Source organism: Orcinus orca, chromosome 8 (assembly GCF_937001465.1).
Source record: "Orcinus orca chromosome 8, mOrcOrc1.1, whole genome shotgun sequence".
Classification (NCBI taxonomy): Eukaryota; Metazoa; Chordata; class Mammalia; order Artiodactyla; family Delphinidae; genus Orcinus; species Orcinus orca.
In genome coordinates, this window is record NC_064566.1 from 49,181,343 (window position 1) to 49,201,385 (window position 20,043).

The 20,043-nt window shown below is 45.7% G+C and overlaps 2 protein-coding genes across 2 annotated transcripts; one reads left to right on the forward strand and one right to left on the reverse strand.

Moving 5' to 3' along the window:
* Positions 1–593: 593 nt before the first annotated feature.
* TRIM21 (tripartite motif containing 21) lies at positions 594–9,264 on the forward strand. Its single transcript, XM_012536744.3, has 7 exons — positions 594–685; positions 1,786–2,240; positions 2,740–2,835; positions 3,915–4,145; positions 6,871–6,893; positions 7,571–7,671; positions 7,966–9,264. Exons 2-7 carry the CDS (start codon positions 1,833–1,835, stop codon positions 8,514–8,516), a joined length of 1,410 nt encoding a protein of 469 aa, XP_012392198.1. The 5' UTR covers positions 594–685; positions 1,786–1,832; the 3' UTR covers positions 8,517–9,264.
* Positions 9,265–10,352: 1,088 nt separating this feature from the next.
* LOC101270898 (olfactory receptor 52B4-like) lies at positions 10,353–11,439 on the reverse strand. Its single transcript, XM_012536688.2, is given in 2 exon segments — positions 10,353–10,677; positions 10,680–11,439. Coding segments are annotated over 2 exon segments (957 nt in total). The 3' UTR covers positions 10,353–10,480.
* Positions 11,440–20,043: the final 8,604 nt, after the last annotated feature.

Consider the following 20,043-nt stretch of genomic DNA (forward strand, 5'->3'; position numbering starts at 1 on the left):
TCAAGTCTCCTGGGCTTCCCTAGTGGCGCAGTGGTTGAGAGTCCGCCTGCCGAGGCAGGGGACACGGGTTCGTGCCCCAGTCCGGGAAGATCCCACATGCCGCGGAGCGGCTGGGCCCGTGAGCCATGGCCGCTGAGCCTGCGCGTCCGGAGCCTGTGCTCCGCAACGGGAGAGGCCACAACAGTGAGAGGCCCGTGTACCGCAAAAAAAAAAAAAAAAATAAAAAGAATATCAAGTCTCCTGAAAAGGAATGGTTTGGGGAAGTAGGAAACAGAAGGTGGCCTTTGCGGGAGAGCTCCGGGCACTCCTGTCCATCCAAACCTCCTTAAAAGCCGCTCCTGCACGCGGGCACACCACTTAGGCGTGGGGTGATGACCAGTGTCAGATAAAGCAGCATGACTCCTCCACGCAGCAGATAACGATATTTTACTCTCAGACAGTGAGGACACGAGAGGGAGCGCAAAGCAAGGACTAAATGCTGCGAAGCTTTCACTCAGCCCCAGCCTCCAAAAAACCCCGCCCACGGTTCCCGTCGCAGGCCGCACCTCAACCCCTCCTCCTTCCTCCTCCCTTTGCCCCTCCCACTCACCTCCTGCTCCGCCCCCCTCCCTTTCAGACGGGTCTTTGACAGGAAATCGAAAGTGAAACAGGGAGCCGGCTACTACCTGCTAAGGTCTTTGAAAAGGTGAGTGAATTTGGCTAGACGGAGGTACCCCAGCCCTGCCTTGGGGACCTCTCTCCCCTTCCCCAGATCTGAAGAGCCCCTTCCTAAGCAGTTCCCACCCCTAGAGCCTTCGATCTCAGTTTTCCCTTCGCAGCAGGTCTCCGTCAACCCTAACCCAGCAGTTCTTCCCCTGCTGCCTGGGTGGAGGCTGGGCTGCGAACCTGACTTCCAAGAATGAACTCGGGCTGCCCTGCTGCCGGCACCTGAGCTGGGATGAAGGACCCAGGGAAACTGGGAGAACTAGGATGGCAACCTAGCTCGGAGGGTGGTCCAGGGGAGCCCGGTGTGGGGTGGTTCTGCAATCCCTGAGACTCCTATCCCCAAAAGGCCCCCTCTGGAGGTGAGAGGGACAGGGTTGCTTAGAATGTTAGAAACGTATGGGTCTATGCCCTGGAAGAAACGAAGACAGGTGCCAGGTTCAGAGTAGCTGAGAGAAGAGCCCAGGGAGTGCTCAACCAACCACACATTTGTGTGTATGTGTGTGTGTATACACATATGTATATACACATATACATATGTGCACATACAGATATATATACATACTTATGAGAATATATAAGAATAAATATAAATATTCTTATATATATTCATATTACAGATAGATATAGATAGTTCCTGCCATTATTGCAAAACTTAATGAAGATCTATGTGAAGTAGGTAGCACCTGGCACATGGAAGGTGCATGGTAAATGGTCGCTACTATTAGGATTAGCTGTCAACGGAGTCAAAGACCAGTGGCCTGAGATGGAAGATGGACAGGTAAAGCCTGAGCACTGAGGGCTTAAGAAGGGATGGACATGATGAAAGTCAAATTGTAAGCAGCAGTATCTCAGGTTCTCAACAATTTTTGCTATCTCTTTTGGGGACTCAGTTTCCCCTTCTGTCTGACTGGATCAGTGAACCAGACTATGGAGGAGAAGCTCTTGTTATTCAGGTTGAGTTCCTTTTCTTTTCTTGTTTTCACTCCCTCCAGCTCACTCTCCCTGGTGGTTTCCCTTGAATTGTCTTGCTTTTCTCACACAGCTCTTCTCATCTCCTCCTTTCCTCTTCTCTCCCACTAGGCTACTGGAAGATCTCCCCAGTGGTGCTTAATAGGAACATTACCCCTATGGCCTCAGCAGTGCCCTTGACAATGATGTGGGAGGAGGTCACGTGCTCTATCTGCCTGGATCCCATGGTGGAGCCCGTGAGCATCGAATGTGGTCACAGCTTCTGCCAGGAATGCATCTCTGAGGTTGGGAAAATTGGGGGCAGCGTCTGTCCTGTGTGCCGGCACCGCTTCCTGCTCCGGAACCTCCGGCCCAATCGACAGGTGGCCAACATGGTGGAGAATCTTAGAAAAATCAGCCAGGATGCCAAGGAGGGCACACAAGGGGAGCTGTGTGTGGTGCACAGAGAGAAACTTCACCTATTTTGTAAGGAAGATGGGAAGGCCCTTTGCTGGGTGTGTTCCCAGTCCCAGAAACACCGTGACCACCCCATGGTCCCTATTGAGGAAGCAGCTCAGGAGTACCAGGTGAGGCCTTAGCATGGAGGCACGAACGGGTAGAAAGCAGATAGGGCCTTGATGACTGCTTTGTTCCCCAGGGCTGGGAATGGGAGAGAGTCACCTGTGGAGTTGAGGGGATGGGGAAAGGATGGGGTCTCCTGCCTTCTGTGTCTTATTTAAGGGGAGAATTGCAAGCTCAGCACAATTTTCTCATTCCCCAGGAGCAGGGTATATGCTATGGGAAAGTGCTGCATGGATCATGTTTCCCTGTGGCCTCCTGGTTAATTAAGAATGAGTAGTGCCCCCATCCCTACTACCCCAACAGTGTGGCTCTATTTTGTAAGAAACATCAGGCTTTTTCCAAAGTCTTCCCATCCACAGCATTCCTACCCCAAACGGACTCTAGTTCTTGCTCATCCTCTGCACTCAGACTTTTCTAAGAATCAGTATGATCTTCCCCCACCTCATGCCACCGCATCTTACTTCTTGATCTGAGTGGGCATTAACCTGCTATCTTTCTCTGCAGGAGAAGCTCCAGGGGGCACTACAGAAACTAAGAAACAAGCAGAGGTTGACTGAGAAGTTGGAAGTGGATGTTGCAAAGAAGAAAGCAGCCTGGAAGGCAAGAGTCATGTCCTGAAGGGAATCTTAGATCAGAAGCCTGGGGAGGGTCCAGGGTCCTGGACTCAAGAAAGCCCTAACCATAGCTATGCCAGTCCCTATATCTCACTCCCCAAGAACCAGCTGTCCCCTAGGTCTCCTGATGGAGGGGAATAAAAAAGGGTGGAGCTCAAAGAGAGCTCCCAATCAGATGGAGAGTCTTAAGAGAAGCTGCTGAGGGACAAGACACACCCTGAAGCTCCTTCTCCTTGAGCCCAGGCTCTGGAGATGACAGCACAGAGCCTCAGTGTCTGGGACGGAGGAATCCCAGGAGAGATGCCAATGACTTGGCCCGTCGGGAAATGACACGGGCTGTGAGGAACAGGCTAAGGGAACCATCAAGGTCTAAGGTAGGAAAAACAGTCTGACCAGTTGGTTGCTTGACCAGATCACTGGTCCAAGTGTAATGGAGAGCTACAGCTTGTTCTGCACCAGGAATTAGGAGGCGGGGCATGCCAGGGACTAGAAGGGAGGGGAAGGAGCTCATGGCCAGGAGATCCCAGAAGAGGAAGATTTGGGACCAGGGAAGGGTGAGTCAGGCTGTGGTGGCAAAAGGGGTCATCCTGTGTCATCGAGTGACCCTCCAGTTACAAGCAGGAGAGAGCAAGCCAAGAATATCCCAAAGACTCCTTTTCCCCAGAACTTAGGAACGGGGTTGTGAGCCTGTCTTTGCGAGGTTGTTGGCAGTGGGGCCAGATGTTACTCCCTCAGTTACTCACTGAGATATGAAGACCAAGGGGCATGTTTGGGTGGCGATTTGAAGGAGGTTGAGGAAATCTCCGATACCATAGGCGGATGCCGCTGTGGTTGCAGGGCAGCCATGGTGCACCCCCAGCAGCCCTGTTCCCCTCTTAGTCCCAGGAGCCTCAGCCCCCCACCTCCCCAGCAAAATTGTAGATGTGTGTGTTTATTCCCAGACAGAGCCAGAGTGGTGAGTCTTCCAGGAATAGAAATAGATATGGGCACTTCCATTCCCAAAGCTTAGGAGACTGTGATAAAAAAAAAAAAAAAACACCTCTTTTCTTTCCATTGACACCAAAGGGGAAGGTTGAGGGACACAAATTGAGGATTCACGAAGAGTTTGTAAGACAGAAAAACTTCCTGGCTGAAGAGGAGCAGAGGCAACTGCAGAAGCTGGAGGAGGATGAGAGGGAACAGCTGAGAGTCCTGGGGGCCACCGAGGCCAGCCTGGCCCAGCAGAGCCAGGCCCTGCAGGAGCTGATCTCAGAACTAGACAGGAGGAGTCGGGGCTCAGCGCTGGAACTGCTGCAGGTGAGGCCTGAGGACGGGCTCCCCTCTGAGATTCAAGGAGTAATTGAAAAAAGCCAGAGCTCTTCAGGGCTACCTTCAGAGCACACAGAGACTTGGTCCCTGGAGTTTTCTTAAATAAAACAAACTGGAATTCAGACCCATGAGTGGTTTGCATTCAAGGCATGGAAAGGTACAAATTTAGGTGGGAATATTCCATGCAGCAGTTAAAAGAAATGGACATCTCTGCTAAGTGCCTGCTCTAATACATACCAGATTCATGACCTTGAGAAAGTACCTTAATCTTTCTGAGGATCAGGCTTCTCATATGTTAAATGGATATTAGAGTATTACATATCTCAGAGAGACGGTAGACCAGCCCCAGCCCTGCCACCAATTCTCTCTGTTACCCTAAGTTGTCATTTTCCTTTCCTAGACCTAATTTCTCCATTTGTGAAACAAGGGGGAGGGAGTGGGCTAAATAACAGGGGTTCCCCAGGCTTTAGTCATAAATTTATCGTCTTTACACTTTCTGCTACTTCTGTGAACTACCCAAATGATTTGAGCATGTTACTTTTTTCTTTAAATTGTCTCCCTCTTTTACCTGAATAAATTTAGTTTAAAAGGAAATTTGTCCTCAAAGACAAATATCATGATATCACTTATATGTGGAATCTAAAAAAATAATACAAAGGAACTTATTTTACAAAACAGAAACAGACTCACAGACATAAAAAACAGACTTATGGTTACCAAGGGGGAAAGGGGGTGGGAGATAAATTAGAGGTTTGGGACTAACAGATATACACTACTGTATATAAAATAGATAAATAACAAGGACCTACTGAATAGCACAGGGAACTGTATTCAATATCTTGCAATAATCTATAATGGAAAAGAATCTGAAAAAGAATCGATATGTATATATATATATGTGTAACTGAATCACTTTGCCGTACACCTGAAACATTAACTATACTTCAATTAAAATCAACTATACTTCAATTTAAAAAAAAAGAAAAAAGAGATGGGACAAAAAAAAGGGTCTGCTCTTGGGAAAGCCACACAGGGTCCTGCTCGGTTTCAGTACATATAAAATGCTTAGAACAGTACCTGGAATACAGTATGTGGTTGCATAAATGTTAGTTAACTTTATTGTCATTTATATTATTAACTAGCTACTGAACATAAAAACAGTAGATTGGAAATGAGGAAATAAAGCTAAAAGTAAAATAACTGAGAAAATAAAATTAAACCTTGTGAGCATAATTTTGTCCTCCCAGGAAAATCAGGACCAGGAAATGAGAATTTTAGAGAAATATTAAAATGTGACTTTGTTTCTCCCTTATTTGGACTAAGCCAGCGTTCTCATTTGGTAATATAGCTTAGCTGTATATGCTAATTGCACGAATTATTGAGTTATATGGCTATCCTTGTGACTTTGCTTGTTCTGTGCCTGTTTCCTAATCTGTAAATGGAATATAAATAACAGTACTTACCTAATAGGAGTTTAGTAATAATTAAACAAGACAAGTTATACAAAAAAAAGAAAGAAAAAGAAATTTGTCCTAAGCAATAGTAGCCATGTGTTATGTTACTGATACCTTTTCTAATGTATTTCGTAACAATAATATTAATAACTGCAAATTCTTAAATAGTATATATAACATGCCAGGTGTTTAGTCCCTCATGACAACACAATGAGTTGGATGCTACTGTTATCCCCATTTCATAGATGAGAAAACTAAGGTGCAGAGATGTGAAGAGACTTAGTGAGAGACTAAAGCTAAATAGCTTAACCAAGTTCACCTGAATAGTTAGAGGTATTAAGTAGAACACACATCAGTGAATTTATTTTTTTAACTAGTTTTTATACATTCATTGATGTGTGTTCTACTTAAAGTCATCTCACATCCACCAATGATAATGCTTGCCTCACTTTGGGAACCTTTGGACCAGATGGTCTCAAAAGTCCCTCTATGCTGTAACATTCTATGGTTCCTCTTTTCCCCACACCTTTTCACTGTCTCTGGGTCAGATATGGTCATGAAGCCATTTCTGGTTTGTGCAGAAAAGCCCACAGGATTGATTTGACTTGGCAGGCTGTCTTCTTCCCGTTATCTAAATCTTGCTTCTGCCCAGCATTGAGCAGAGCTTTCTAAGGCACTTTTGCCTGGGCCTAGGAGCCTGCCAGTTCCCCAGCTAAGGACCCCAACCCCTGCCACAGAATATTCTCAGATGTTTTGGTTTCACATACGTGACGGGGGCTACATTAACTACAGCAGAGGACAGAGCTCTAACTAGCCAGCCCTTCCTCCCCGAATGGTGCAAGCCCACAGATAAGGGCAGTTTCTGTGCGTTCTGTGCATGCTGACTTGGCCATTCTTTCTCTGTGACTGTCTCTGGGCCTCAGCCAGCCTGGCTATTTCTGCCCCTTTTTTCTCTCCCACCCACCCCCACCAAGAATCTGGTCTTTTTAATTTGTCTTCTGAGTCAGAGTTTGTAAGCTGCTCTTGCTTCCCCTAACTGTAAGTCATACCCATGCTGGGTTTCTGCTTCCCCCACAAGCACCCACACATGCCTTTTGTTCCAAGCTGGTCAGAAGCATCTTTTGGGCCTTGGCCCAGAGGGATGGGGCAGAGAGCAGTATCCTATGGACCTCAGGGTGGCATCGCGTCACCCACAGGACTGAAGTCTCAGTCGTAAACCAATGACTCCAGATCTTACTCTCTATCTCTTTTCTCCTCAGGAGGTGAAAAGTGTCCTGGAAAGGTAAGGAGAGGTTTTCTTTGTTAGAGGATGGGGCAGCAGGAGGCATATATACCTGTGAAAAACGGTTTTGAGTTAGAAAATGTGCACTGAAGTTATACCCATCCTCTTCCCTATTCTCAAAGACCCAATCCTCCATAAAATATTTTCTGGTCTCAGAAAGCTAATTAATGGACATCTCAGTTGGTGAGTTGCCCAGAGTAATTGGATTGTAACGTCTTCACAAAGTGAAGTTATGACCAACAGGGAAGTTCTGAGTCTACAGCCTGCTGGGACTCTTTCTTTAAAAAGAATCTAACCAGTTTCAAACCTCCCAGAAAGAGCCATGGGTAAGACCCACGATAGGGGTGAGACTCCTTAGGTTCCTCATGGAAGTGATTCAGCCTATATTAGACACCTTGATGTAAAATGAAACAGAATGTGCTTGCGTGGTGACCTCAGGCTCGGAGTGGAGATACAGACTGTCCAGGTGCTGCAGAGGCCCATTGTAGCCAGCAAGGCTTGGATAGACACTAAATCCTACCTCCTTTTGCCCTTCACCCTCAGGAATCCTAACACGGGAGGTGTTTTTGCAAATTTGCATTATATTAAATTATCAGTCATCCCCGAAGGCGATTATAGCAACAGGAATTGGGTGAGGTAGGAGTTGGAGTCAGGGTCTCTAACTCTTTTTCCCCCAGGAGTGAGTCTTGGAACCTGAAGGAGCTGGACATCACCTCCCCAGACCTGAGGAATGTGTGCTATGTGCCCGGGGTTAAGAAGATGCTGAGGACATGTGGAGGTGAGGCCAGTACCAGGGTTGTGGGACTGGCCTGCCGGGGAGTGAAAGGGGATAAGGAGGCTTCACAGTGCATCCCAGGGTGGCGGAGAGATGGCAGGTCAGAGTAGGTGGGGCAGGGGCAGAAATAGGGAAGGTGGTTCCCTCAAAGGTCAGGGCAAGGGTGAGAGTTGGCTAGGGGGTCATTTCCTCACCCAGTGAGGCTCAGGGTCACCCGTTCATCCTCATCCCCCCACCAGACACAGGGTCACTGACTCCCCACACTCTCCTGGCCTGACTGTAGTCTTCTCTCTGCAGTACACGTCACTCTGGATCCACAAACAGCCAATGCGTGGCTCATCCTTTCGGAGAATCGGAGACAAGTGAGGCTTGGAGACACCCAGCAGGAAGTGCCTGAAAACGAGGAGAGATTTGATACCTACCCCATGGTCCTGGGTACCCAGCGCTTTGACTCTGGAAAAGTTTACTGGGAGGTAGATGTGACGGGAAAGGAGGCCTGGGACCTGGGGGTTTGTAGAGACTCCGTGAAGAGGAAGGGGCAGTTTTTGCTCAGCCCCGACAATGGCTTCTGGACAATTTGGCTATGGAACAAACAAAACTATGAGGCTGGCACCTGCCCCCAGACTCCCCTCCACCTTCAGGTGCCTCCACGCCGAGTTGGGATCTTCCTAGACTATGAGGCCAGCACTGTTTCCTTCTACAACATCACTGACCATGGCTCCCTCATGTACACCTTCTCTGAATGTGCCTTCACTGGACCTCTGCGGCCCTTCTTCAATCCTGGTTTCAATGACGGAGGAAGAAATGCAGCCCCTCTGACCCTCTGTCCACTGACGATGGGCTGGTAGGGATCCAGATGGCTCTCTCTGGACACCAGCACCTCTCTGTTGGTTCCCCTTCTCAGCCACTGGCCCTGTCTCCTTTGCCCATGAACTCCAAACCACCTTTGTCTCTGCAGAGGTGTCAGGATGCCAGCAGGCAAACTTTGGCAGGGAGGTCACCGCAGGTCTATATCAAATGACCTGCAACACCAATATTCCTGCCCTGCATTGCCTTATGATTCCCTCCATGAAACAAGCTACTTGTATTTGGCCCCCAAACTCATCTGGATCAACTAAAACATGTTTCTGCCTTCCTTATGTGATTCGAGTTTTGTTTTCTCCTCTCCATCTCTAGGCCTTTGGTCAGATCCCTACTATGTATCTTGCAAAGGGCTTCCTAAATAAATTGGGCCTCAGTCTATCCCATCATTCCTGTCTCGTACACATCTAGGATTATCTTTCCAATATACACGCATCAGATCATGAGTGGCTCCCCACTGCCTATAGAAAAACAGCCATTAGCAGCCACACTTTTTTTTTTTTTTTTTTTTTTTGCGGTACGCGGGCCTCTCACTGTTGTGGCCTCTCCCGTTGCGGAGCACAGGCTCCGGACGCACATGCTCAGCGGCCATGGCTCACGGGCCCAGCCACTCCGTGGCATGTGGGATCTTCCCGGACCAGGGCACGAACCTGTGTCTCCTGCATCAGCAGGCGGACTCTCAACCACTGCGCCACCAGGGAAGCCCAGCAGCCACACTTTTAAAATAAAGGCTGAGGTAATTCCCTGGTGGCCCAGCGGTTAGGACTCCACGCTTTCGCTGCTGAGGGTGCGGGTTCAATCCCTGGTCAGGGAACTAAGATCCGCAAGCCCCGTGGTGCAGCCAAAAGAAAAAAAAAAAAGGTAAAATAAAGGCTGAATTATGCGTGCCTCCAATTGCCATGTTAAATATCCAGCCGCATGTGCTCCCCCATTCCCACTATTATCTCCCAACCACATCTTCTTGTTAGTGGAGCTGGTTAAAGGGCATATCAATATAAATGGCAGGTGTGATGGGTTTTGATATGCCAACTTGCCTAGGCTATAAGCCCCCAATTTTTCAATCAAACACTAATCCAGATGTTGCTGTGAAGGTATTGTTGTAGATGTCATCAAAGTCCATAATCATTTGACTTTAAATAAGGGAGACTGTCTTAGATAAGCTGGGTGGGCCTAATGTTCAATCAGATGAAAGTCCCTAAGGGCCAGATCTGAGGCTTTCCTGAAGAAGCTATTCCATTTGTGAACAGAAGCTTCAACGCATGCCCAAGAGTCCCCGTGTCCCCTTCCTGATAGCCTGCCCTGCGGATTTACAACTTGCTTTGCCGGCTCCCACTGTTGTATATGTGAATGTTTTGCAATAAATAAGTAAATCTCTTAATATTTATCTCCTGCTAGTTCTCCTTCTCCAGTTGAACCCTTACTGGTGTGAAGGCCAGGATGGAGGTAACAGTGTCACCTGGTTTCATCAAACTCTCGAATTTAAGCTTTTAAGGTTGGCACAATGAAGTTCTACACCTGAGCATCAGTAGGCTGCCTGAGAGCCACCAACCTTCTAGGAACCCTGATTCCTTATCTAAATAGAATCTCAGATTGCCCTTAGCACATCTAAATATTTCATGAAAAACTTAGATACTATACAAAGATGTCAGTGACCTTAAAAAGAGCCTATTGATAAAGGAGTTGTTTCTAAGAATGAGTAATGGTCTATCTCAACATTGGACGGAAAGAAGATACTTTGATGGAAAGATAAAAAGAACAGAATCCTCAGGCAAGAGAACATCACAGAGTTAAATCAGTGTAAGTTGGCAAAGTCGACCAGTGCCTTGGTTGATCCACTGGAGAGAATATGGAGGAGAACTCAGTCCTCTATGAATGGGATGTACTGGGGGAGGGTTGGATTCTGTATACCCAACATGGGTCATAGAGAAATATTTTTTAATAGAAGAGTAGGTTACGAAATCAGCTTTTCTGCTTCTCTGTGTCTCTGTCTTGGGTTTGGCCAATGTAAATGATGGTGGGGATTTTTTCCCTTCAGTTGAGGATGTTTGATGTTCCCTTCAAACATGCAGGTGTTTGCCAGCAGAATGTGGGCATAAGGAGGAACATGATGCCCAAACTGCTGGGCGATTATGGTAAAAATGCCAGTAAGTTGAACATGGAAATGACCCCAAGATGGGAGCCACACGTGCCTAGGGCCTTTTGCCAAGCTCCTCGGGAAGGGAGGCGGAAGACTGCGTTGAGGATGAAGGTATAGGAAACCCAGATGTGCAAGGCATCTATCATTGCAGTAGAGAGCAGAGCAGACAAGCCATACCAGACATTGACACGAATGTCAGCACAAGCAAATTTAGCAACAGCCATGTGCTCACAGTAGGTATGTGGTAGCACATTGCTATGGCAGAAAGGTGGTCTCTTCACCAGGAACACACCTGGGAGTATCACAGAGAAGCTCCTCAGGACCACAGCCAGACCAACCCTTATGATTACTTCACAACAGGGCACACTGACATAGCGCAGTGGGTCACAGACGGCCACAGAGCAGTCAAATGCCATGGCCAACAGGATTACCGATTCAGCAATGAAGGTGGCATGGATGAAGAGGATTTGGGTGGCACAGCCATCGAGGGAAATCTCTCCAGCATGGAACCGGAATACGGCCAGGGCTTTGGGCACAGTGGTAGTGGACAAGATGAGGTCAGCCACAGCCAGCATGCAGAGGAAGAAGTACGTGGGTTCATGGAGGCTGCATTCAGTGACGACGATGAAGACAAGGAGGCTATTCCCAAGGACAGCAACAAGGTGAGAAATAAAGAAGGGGCGAGAGATCCATATGTGCTGGTCTTCCAGGCCAGGGATCCCCAGCAGAATGAAGAGTGAATGGCTGGTACCAGTGTGGTTGGGGGTTGCCATGCCTGGGATGAGTCATTTGGATGTTGGTATATGGGATTTGGCAGTCATCTCTTCTCTCTTTCCAAAATGGTGAATGGGGCTGGAGTGGGGGAAGTGGAAACAGATCACTTTTCACTGAATGAGAAGTAGAAAGGGACCCGGTCAGGATATCAGGAAACATGGGTTAAAACTCCTTGCCAGGGCTTCCCTGGTGGCGCAGTGGTTGAGGGTCCGCCTGCCGATGCAGGGGACACGGGTTCGTGTCCCGGTCCGGGAAGATCCCACATGCCGCGGAGCGGCTGGGCCCGTGAGCCATGGCCGCTGAGCCTGCGCGTCCGGAGCCTGTGCTCCGCAACGGGAGAGGCCACAACGGTGAGAGGCCCGCGTACCTTGCCATTCTATTCACCAGCTATGTGATCTCAGTAAAATCACTTCCCTGCTCTGGGTTTCTCTTTTATCACTTTAAAACTAAAGTTGAACTAGATATCTGTAAGAGAGTGGTTCCAGCTCTAGAATGCCATAGGCTCTTAGCATCAGATGGTTACAAACAGTTGAGAGCTGTGAATATCACTGCAGTTTCCACTTTGACCATCAGAACGGGATATGCATCTCAAAAGGCAAATGGTAACTGAGTCATCAATTTAACAAACCTTACTGAACACACTGAGCACTGGCTCCTGGAGGACCTACTTGAGGGGAGACAGACAATTAAACAAAATAGCTCTACAATACAGATAGTGTAGAAGAATGTTAAACACAGGGGCTGTGGAAACATGGAAAGTTTTCTAGGAGTTCAGAAAAGTTTTTCTAAAGGTGCCACCCTGATTTGAACCTTGAAAAATAAGTAAGAGTTTGCCAAGTAAAGTCATGACGGGAGGGGAGAACACAAAGTCACAGAGATCTGAAAGGACATGGAGTTTGGAGGAAAATTATCATGATTCAGGGTTACCATAGCCTGGAGGACATGGCACGTAATGATCGGAAATAATGTCAGGCAGTGAAGTAGGGGCCACATCACTTAGGGCTCTGGGTACAACTGTAAGGAATTTAGAATTTATGTTGAAGCAGTTGGAGCCACTGAAGGGTTTGTAGTGAGAGAATGGCATGGTGCAGTTTGCATTTTGGGTCGCTCTCTCTCTGGCAGTACTGTGTAAGAAGGGTGGGGAAAGAAAGAGGCAGGTTGGAGGACTGAGACGGATCGTTTAGGAGCAGCTCTGCACTAAGGGCTGCACGTGCATCATCTCAATCACCACCATGTGAGATAACTGTACTCATTTTCCCATTTTACCAAAGGGGAGCAAAGAGAGCTTAGAGAGTTCATCATCCCCCCACCCAAGGTCACCTGGCTGGTAAATGGTGGAGCTAGAATTTGGCTACCCACACCATGCTTTGAATCACATCACATCTACCTTACTCCACCTTGGTCCCCTTCATCAGGTGCTTGTGGTTTCCTGACTCCTGATCCAAGGGAGAAAACAAAAGTCACCTGTTGTTAATTCCCTTAACCACCCTCATTCTGCCACCTACAAATTTATATTTGAATTGTCTTTTCCCTCTCTCTTCCATTCAAGGCTCAGCCCTCCATTGGTGCACTGGATCCCAACCTTCTCTCCATTAATCTGTCACTGGTAATTTCAAACTCTCCCTCTCTGCTGGCCCCTTCTCCTTAGTGTGTCTCTTCCCCTGTTCACCTCAGCTTTACAAAAGGAGAGATGTGCACTCTCTTCATCTATCCTCTTACCACCCTCGTAATCTTTACCCAATGCCATTTTACTTATAACACCAATGTGCCACTAAAACTTCCTTTTCCAAAATAATCTATCATATCATAGTTGCCAAATCAAATATTAGTTTTCATTTCTTATTACTAGTAATCTCCAATTTCTATCATTAATACTTCTTTATTTGATGATAGCAACCATTAAATATCTACTGTTAGATATATTTATTATTTCTAATTATTGCACCAAACGTATGAAATTGAAAGTATCTAGTTCCTGCGTGAAGAAACTAATCTCATATAGGCAACTGCCCAAAGTCAAACAACCTGTTAGAGGCTAAGCTGATATTTGAAACCAAGATTATTAGAGCCAAAGCTTCCATTAGCTTTTGAAATGTCCACTTGTTTGTTGATTACCTAACCACCTTTCTTTGGCTTCCCCTCCACTCCCTTCTCATTCTTTTATTTTGCCAGAATGTCTGAGACATGTAAGACAATGTAATAGAGGAAAAATCATATGGGCTTTAGACCTACCTGAGTTCAGTTCCAGCTCTGCCTGCTTCAAATCCACAAACACACAAACTTTCATTCATATTACCATATTATCATACACATTCATTTATACAGTCACAACACACATATTTACTCACACAAATTTTGATGATTTACACACTAACACACATTTTCCCTATTCACACAAACGGCCCTTCCCCATGAACGCAAGCACACACACACACACACACACACACACATACACACACTTTTAAACTTTCCTTCAAGTAGATACCCACCGAAATTCGCACAGTCATTACCCAGTCAAACTCACTTTCACTTATCTAAGTCATAACTTTGCCTATCTCCATTCAGCGTGCTAGCTTTCCTCCCATTAAATCAGTTTCCTCAGGGAGGTGGAGATTCCAAATGTTATTCAACTCTTACCTCTGCCTCCAGGCTGACAGTCCTATAACATAGGCCAGAACAAAGAACTCTCTCTGGGAATGCAATTCACAAGACAACCCCCCACCCTGCTTCACCAGTTCCACCCTGGAATTGCCCAAACATGAATCAGAGATGTAAAATATCAATGCTGGTTGACACTTTATACCAGCGGTCGTCAAACTGCTGCCTGTGGGCCAAATCCTGCCCACCGCCTTCTTTTATAAATAAAATCTTATTGGAACACAACCACGCCCAGTTACTTACATATTGTCTGTGACTGCTTTCGTGGGACAGATTGAATAGTCGCAGCGGAGACTACATTCGAAACTTAAAATATTTGCTGTTGCCCTTTACAAAAAAATTTTGGCAATCCCTGCTTTAGAATAATCTTGTTGTATGATTTATTATTTATAAAAGCCACAGAAGGAAAGGTAATTTTCCCAAGGCCACAGAGGAAGTGAGTTAAGCTTTCTTGCCTATCATGCCACTGTTTCCACCATGCCACAAAGCTTCTGCAGACACATTTTGGTCTGTCCTCTCTGACTCTGCTCTCAGGGGATGGAGAATTCCAAATACAGCCTCTATTGGGTGACCAAAGGATGAAGACAATTCATTATTGTTTCCCATCTCTCTCATCAATAAACTCAGCGTTTCCCACCTCCTTTAACCCCACCATTCCTGCCCATAGGCAGAAGGACCCAAAGAGGCACCAGCCCACCCTGGTCAGTACCAACCTACATCTCTCTTCACCCCAAACTGTCTATCACAGCCATCAGGAATCGCAGACTGGAGCCATGCCCCTGCCTAGGTGGCAGGGTATTCCGATAACCAGCAGACTGTGTTCAATGGCCAGGGGACCAAGCTGGAGGAGGAACTGTAGGGCAAATTATTTTTTCTCTGAGCATCTTTGGGGACCATGGGCTTACTCATGTGACTCTCTTCTCCCCTAGGATCTCCTCTACTGAGGATCTCCTTCGTGATGTAACTGTAAAGCCCTTAACCCTTCTTGTCTGAGTGCCAGAAGCCTCATGTGAAAAGAATGCCAGAGAGGTTATATGAGCTTAAGAGAGAAAAGGAGGTGGGAGAGAAGTTTTGGAGTGAGAGGTCAGGGCAAAGAATGGGAGTGTGGTTAAGTCCCCGGAACCTGGTCAAGGGCCCGGAACTTATTCCAGTGCATCTTCAACAACCCTGACTTCCAGAAGGCATAGAAACGCTTCAGGAGCTGGAGTCTTATAGACCAGCGGTCCCCAACATTTTTGGCACCAGGGGCCGGTTTCGTGGAAGACAATTTTTCCACAGAGAGTGGGGGCGGGGGGGGTAAGGGCAGGTTTCAGGATGATTCAAGGGCATTACATTTATTGTGCACTTTATTTCTATTATTATTACATTGTAATATATAATTAAATAATGATACAACTCACCATGATGCAGAATCACAGGGAGCCCTGAGCTTGTTTTCACTTGCCACTCACTGATAGGGTTTTGATATGAGTCGGCAAGCAACTGGTTTATTATGGTCTCTGTGCAGTCAAACCTCTCTGCTAATGATAATCTATATTTGTGACCGCTCCCCAGTGCCAGCATCACCGCCTCAGCTCCACCTCAGATCATCAAACATTAGCTTCTCATAAGGAGCTTGCAACCCAGATCACTCGCATGCGCAGTTCACAGTAAGGTTCCCGCTCCTATGAGAATCTAATGCCGCAGCTGATCTGACAGGAGGCGGAGCTCAGGCAGTAATGCGAGCAATGGGAAGCAGCTGTAAATACAGATCGCTTGCCCGCCACTTATCTCCTGCTGTGCAGCCCGGTTCCTAACAGGCCACGGACTGGTACCGGTCCGTGGCCCGCGGGCTGGGGATCCCTGCTATAGAGTCTCTCAAACATTCATATATTCATTCACCACTCATTCAAGCCAATGTGTATTAAGTGCTAACTATGTTAATGGCACCATAATAAGATGTTGAACAAAATCAAATCCACTTAAAATTTAATTATATTGTTTTGTATTGAGACTAATGCTTTGATTCTTTCATTGGAGGATTTTCTTTTTTAATTATTTATTTATTTTCATCGAAGTAGAGTTGATGTACAATACTATATGTTACAAGTGTACAATATAGTAATTCACAATTTTTAAAGGTTTATTCCATTTACAGTTATTATAAAATATTGGTTATGTTCCTTGTGTTGTACAATATATCCCTGTAGCTTATTTTATATATAATAGTTTGTACCTCTTAATCCCCTCCCCCTGTATAGCTCTTTCTCCCTTTCCTCCCCCCACTGGTAACCACTAGTTTGTTCTCTATATCTGTGAGTCTGTTTCTTTTCTGTTATATCCACTAGTTTGTTGTATGTTTTAGATCCCACATATAAGTGACATCACACAGTATTTGTCTTTCTCTGTCTGACTTATTTCACTTAGCATAATATACTCCAGGTCCATCCATGTTGTTGCAAATGGCAAATCTTCATTCTTTGTTATGGCTGAGTAGTATTCCATTGTGTGTGTGTGTGTGTGTGTGTGTGTGTGTGTGTATCTTCTTTATCCATTCATCTGTTGGACACTTCCATATCTTGTCAACTGTAAATAGTGCTGCTATGAACATTGGGGTGTATCTTTTTGAATTAGCATTTTTGGGGGAGATATATACCCAACAGTGGAATTTCTGGGTCAAATGGTAGTTTTCTTTTGTTTTTGTTTTTTGGCTGCGTTGGGTCTTTGTTGCTGCATGGGGGCTTTCTCTAGTTGCGGCGAGCAGAGGCTACTCTTTATTGCGGTGCGTGGGCTTCTCATTGTTATGGAGCACGGGCTCTAGGCGCACGGGCTTCAGTAGTTGTGGCACATGGGCTCTAGAGCTCAGGCTCCGTAGTTGTGGCATGCGGGCTTAGTTGCTCCGCGACATGTGGGGTCTTCCCGGACTAGGGCTCAAACCCATATCCCCTGCATTGGTAGGCGGATTCTTAACCACTGCACCATCAGGGAAGTCGGTAGTTTTATTTTTAGTATTTTGAAGACCCTCCATACTGTTTTCCACAGTGGCTTCCCCCAATTACATTCCCACCAACAGTGTACCACGGTTCCCTTTTTCAGGGGATTTTCACTGGAACATTTTCATTGATAACCCTCCAAGTTTTTTCTCTGCTCTATTTATGGATTTTTACATTGTGATGATGGATCATATTGTACACGTGCCATGCTCTTTACTTTCATAATATAGAAATTTTCAATGGTAACAAATGCTCCTTTATTACAGCTGCATTTGTCTTCAGTATGACACAATGCCACACACATAGTTAGTACAGGCATACCTCAGAGATATTGCTGGTTCAGATCCAGACCACCACAATAAAGTGAATATCACAATAAAGCAATGACACAAATTTTTTATTTCCCCGTGTATCCCAAATATATTTACACTATACTAGTCTATTATGTGTGCAATAGCATTGTCTTTAAAAAACAATGTACATACCTTAATTTAAAAATACTTTATTGCTAAAAAATGTTACCCATCATCTGAGGCTTCAGCGAGTCCTAATCTTTTTGTTAGTGAAGGATCTTGCTTCTGTGTTGATGGTTGCTGACTAGTCAGGATGGTGGTGGCTGAAAGTTAGGTATCTGTGGCAATTTCTTAAAATAAAACAAGAATGAAGTTTACCATATTGATTGACTCTTCCTTTCACAAACGATTTCTCTGTAACATGCAGTGCTGTTTGACAGCATTTTACCCACAGTAGAACTTCCTTCAAAATTGAAGTCAGTCATCTCAAACCCTGCTGCTGCTTTATCAACTAAGCTTCTGTAATATTCTGAATCCTTTGTTGTCATTTCAACGGTTTCACAGTATCTTCACCAGGAGTAGATTCCATCTTAAGAAACCACTTTCTTTGCTCATCCGTAAGAAGCAACTCTTAATCCACTAAAGTTTTATCATGAGATTGCAGCAATTTAGTCACATCATCAGGCTCATCTTCTAATTCTTCTCTTGCTATTTCCACCACTTCTGCAGTTACTTCCTCCACTGAAGTCTTGAACCTTTCAAAGTTATCCATGAGTGTTGGACTTAGCTTCTTCCAAACTCCTGTTAATGTTGATATTTTGACCTCTTACCATAAATCATGAATGTTCTTAATAGTATCTGGAATGGTGAATCTTTTCCAGAAGGATTTCAATTTACTTTGTCCATGTCCACCAGGGGAATCACTATCAATGGCAGCTATAGCCGTATGAAATGTGTTTCTTAAATAACAAGACTTAAATATTACTCCTTGATCCATGGACTGTAGAAGGAATATTGTGTTAGCAGTCATGAAAGCAATATTAATTTCATTGTACATCTTTCATCAGAGCTCTTGGGTGACAAGGTCATTGTCAATGAGCAGTAACAGTTTGAAAGGAGTCTCTTTTTCTGAGCAGTAGGTCTCAACAGTGGCTTAAACTATTCCGTAAACCATGTTGTAAATAGATGTGCTGTCATCCAGGCTTTGTCCTTCCATTTTAGAGCACAGGCAGAGTAGATTTAGCATAATTCTTAAGAGCCCTGGGATTTTGGAATGGTAAGTGAGCATTGGCTTCAACTTAAATTTACCAGCTGCATTATTCCCTAACGAGAAAGTCAGCCTGTTCTTTGAAGTTTGAAGCCAGGCATTGACCTCCTCTCTAGCTCTGAAAGTGCTCAATGGCATCTCCTTCCAATACAAGGCTGTTTCATCTACATTGAAACTCTGTTGTTTAGTGTAGCCACCTTCATTAACTATCTTAGCTATATCTTCCGGATAACTTGCTGCAGCTTCTACATTAGTACTTGCTGTTTCATCTTGCACTTTTATGTTGTATGATGGCTTCTTTTCTTAAACCTCATGAACCAACCTCTGCTACATTCAAACTCTTCTTCTGCAACTTCCTCAGTTCTCTCAGTCTTCATAGAATTTAAGAGAGTTTGGGGCTTGCTCTGGATTAGACTTTAGCTTAAGGGAATGTTGTGGCTTCTTGGATCTTCTATCCAGACCACTAAATTTCTCCATATCAGTAATAAGGCTGTTTGACTTTCTCATCATTCACTGGAGTGGCACTTTTTTTTTTTTTTTTTTTTTTTTTTTTTTGCGGTACGCGGGCCTCTCACTGTTGTGGCTTCTCCCGTTGTGGAGCACAGGCTCCGAACGTGCAAGCTCAGCGGCCATGGCTCACGGGCCTAGCCACTCCGTGGTACGTGGGATCTTCCCAGATCGGGGCACGAACCCGTGTCCCCTGCATCGGCAGGCGGACCCTCAGCCACTGCACCACCAGAGAAGCCCTGGAGTGGCACTTTTTTTTTTTTTTTTTTTTTTTGCGGTACATGGGCCTCTCACTGTTGTGGTCTCTCCCATTGCGGAGCACAGGCTCCGGACGCGCAGGCTCAGCGGCCATGGCTCACGGGGCCAGCTGCTCCGCGGCATGTGAGATCCTCCCAGACCGGGGCACGAACCCACGTCCCCTGCATCGGCAGGCGGACTCTCAACCACTGCGCCACCAGGGAAGCCCTGGAGTGGCACTTTTAATTTCCTTCAGGAACTTCCTTTGCATTTCCAACTTGGCTAACTGTTTAGCACAAGAGTCCTAGCTTTCAGCCTATGTTGGCTTTCAACATGTCTTCCCCATTAAGTTTCATCATTTTTAGCTTTTGATTTAAAGTGAGAAATGTGTGACTCTTCCCTCACTTGAACACAAGAAGGCTATTGTAGGGTTATTAATTGACCTAATTTCAATATTGTTGCATCTCAGGCAATAGAGAGGCTTAAGGAGAGGGAGAGAGATGAGCAGTCAAAACTCACACATTTATCATCAAGTTTTCTCTGTCTTACGTACAAACAGTTCTTGCCACCCCAAAACAGTTACAACAGTAAGATCAAAGATCACTGATCACAGTTCACTATAATAAATATAATAATAATGAAAAGGTTTGAAATACTGAGAGAAATATC

What these genes read in the sequence shown, in the direction of transcription:
- TRIM21 (XM_012536744.3), top strand. Translation starts at nt 1,833, where the DNA reads ATGGCCTCAGCAGTGCCCTTGACAATGATGTGGGAGGAGGTCACGTGC. An exon ending in AGAAGAAAGCAGCCTGGAAG is followed by an intron (nt 2,836 to 3,914) that starts GCAAGAGTCATG and finishes TTGACACCAAAG; the next exon opens with GGGAAGGTTGAGGGACACAA. An exon ending in CAGCGCTGGAACTGCTGCAG is followed by an intron (nt 4,146 to 6,870) that starts GTGAGGCCTGAG and finishes TTTTCTCCTCAG; the next exon opens with GAGGTGAAAAGTGTCCTGGA.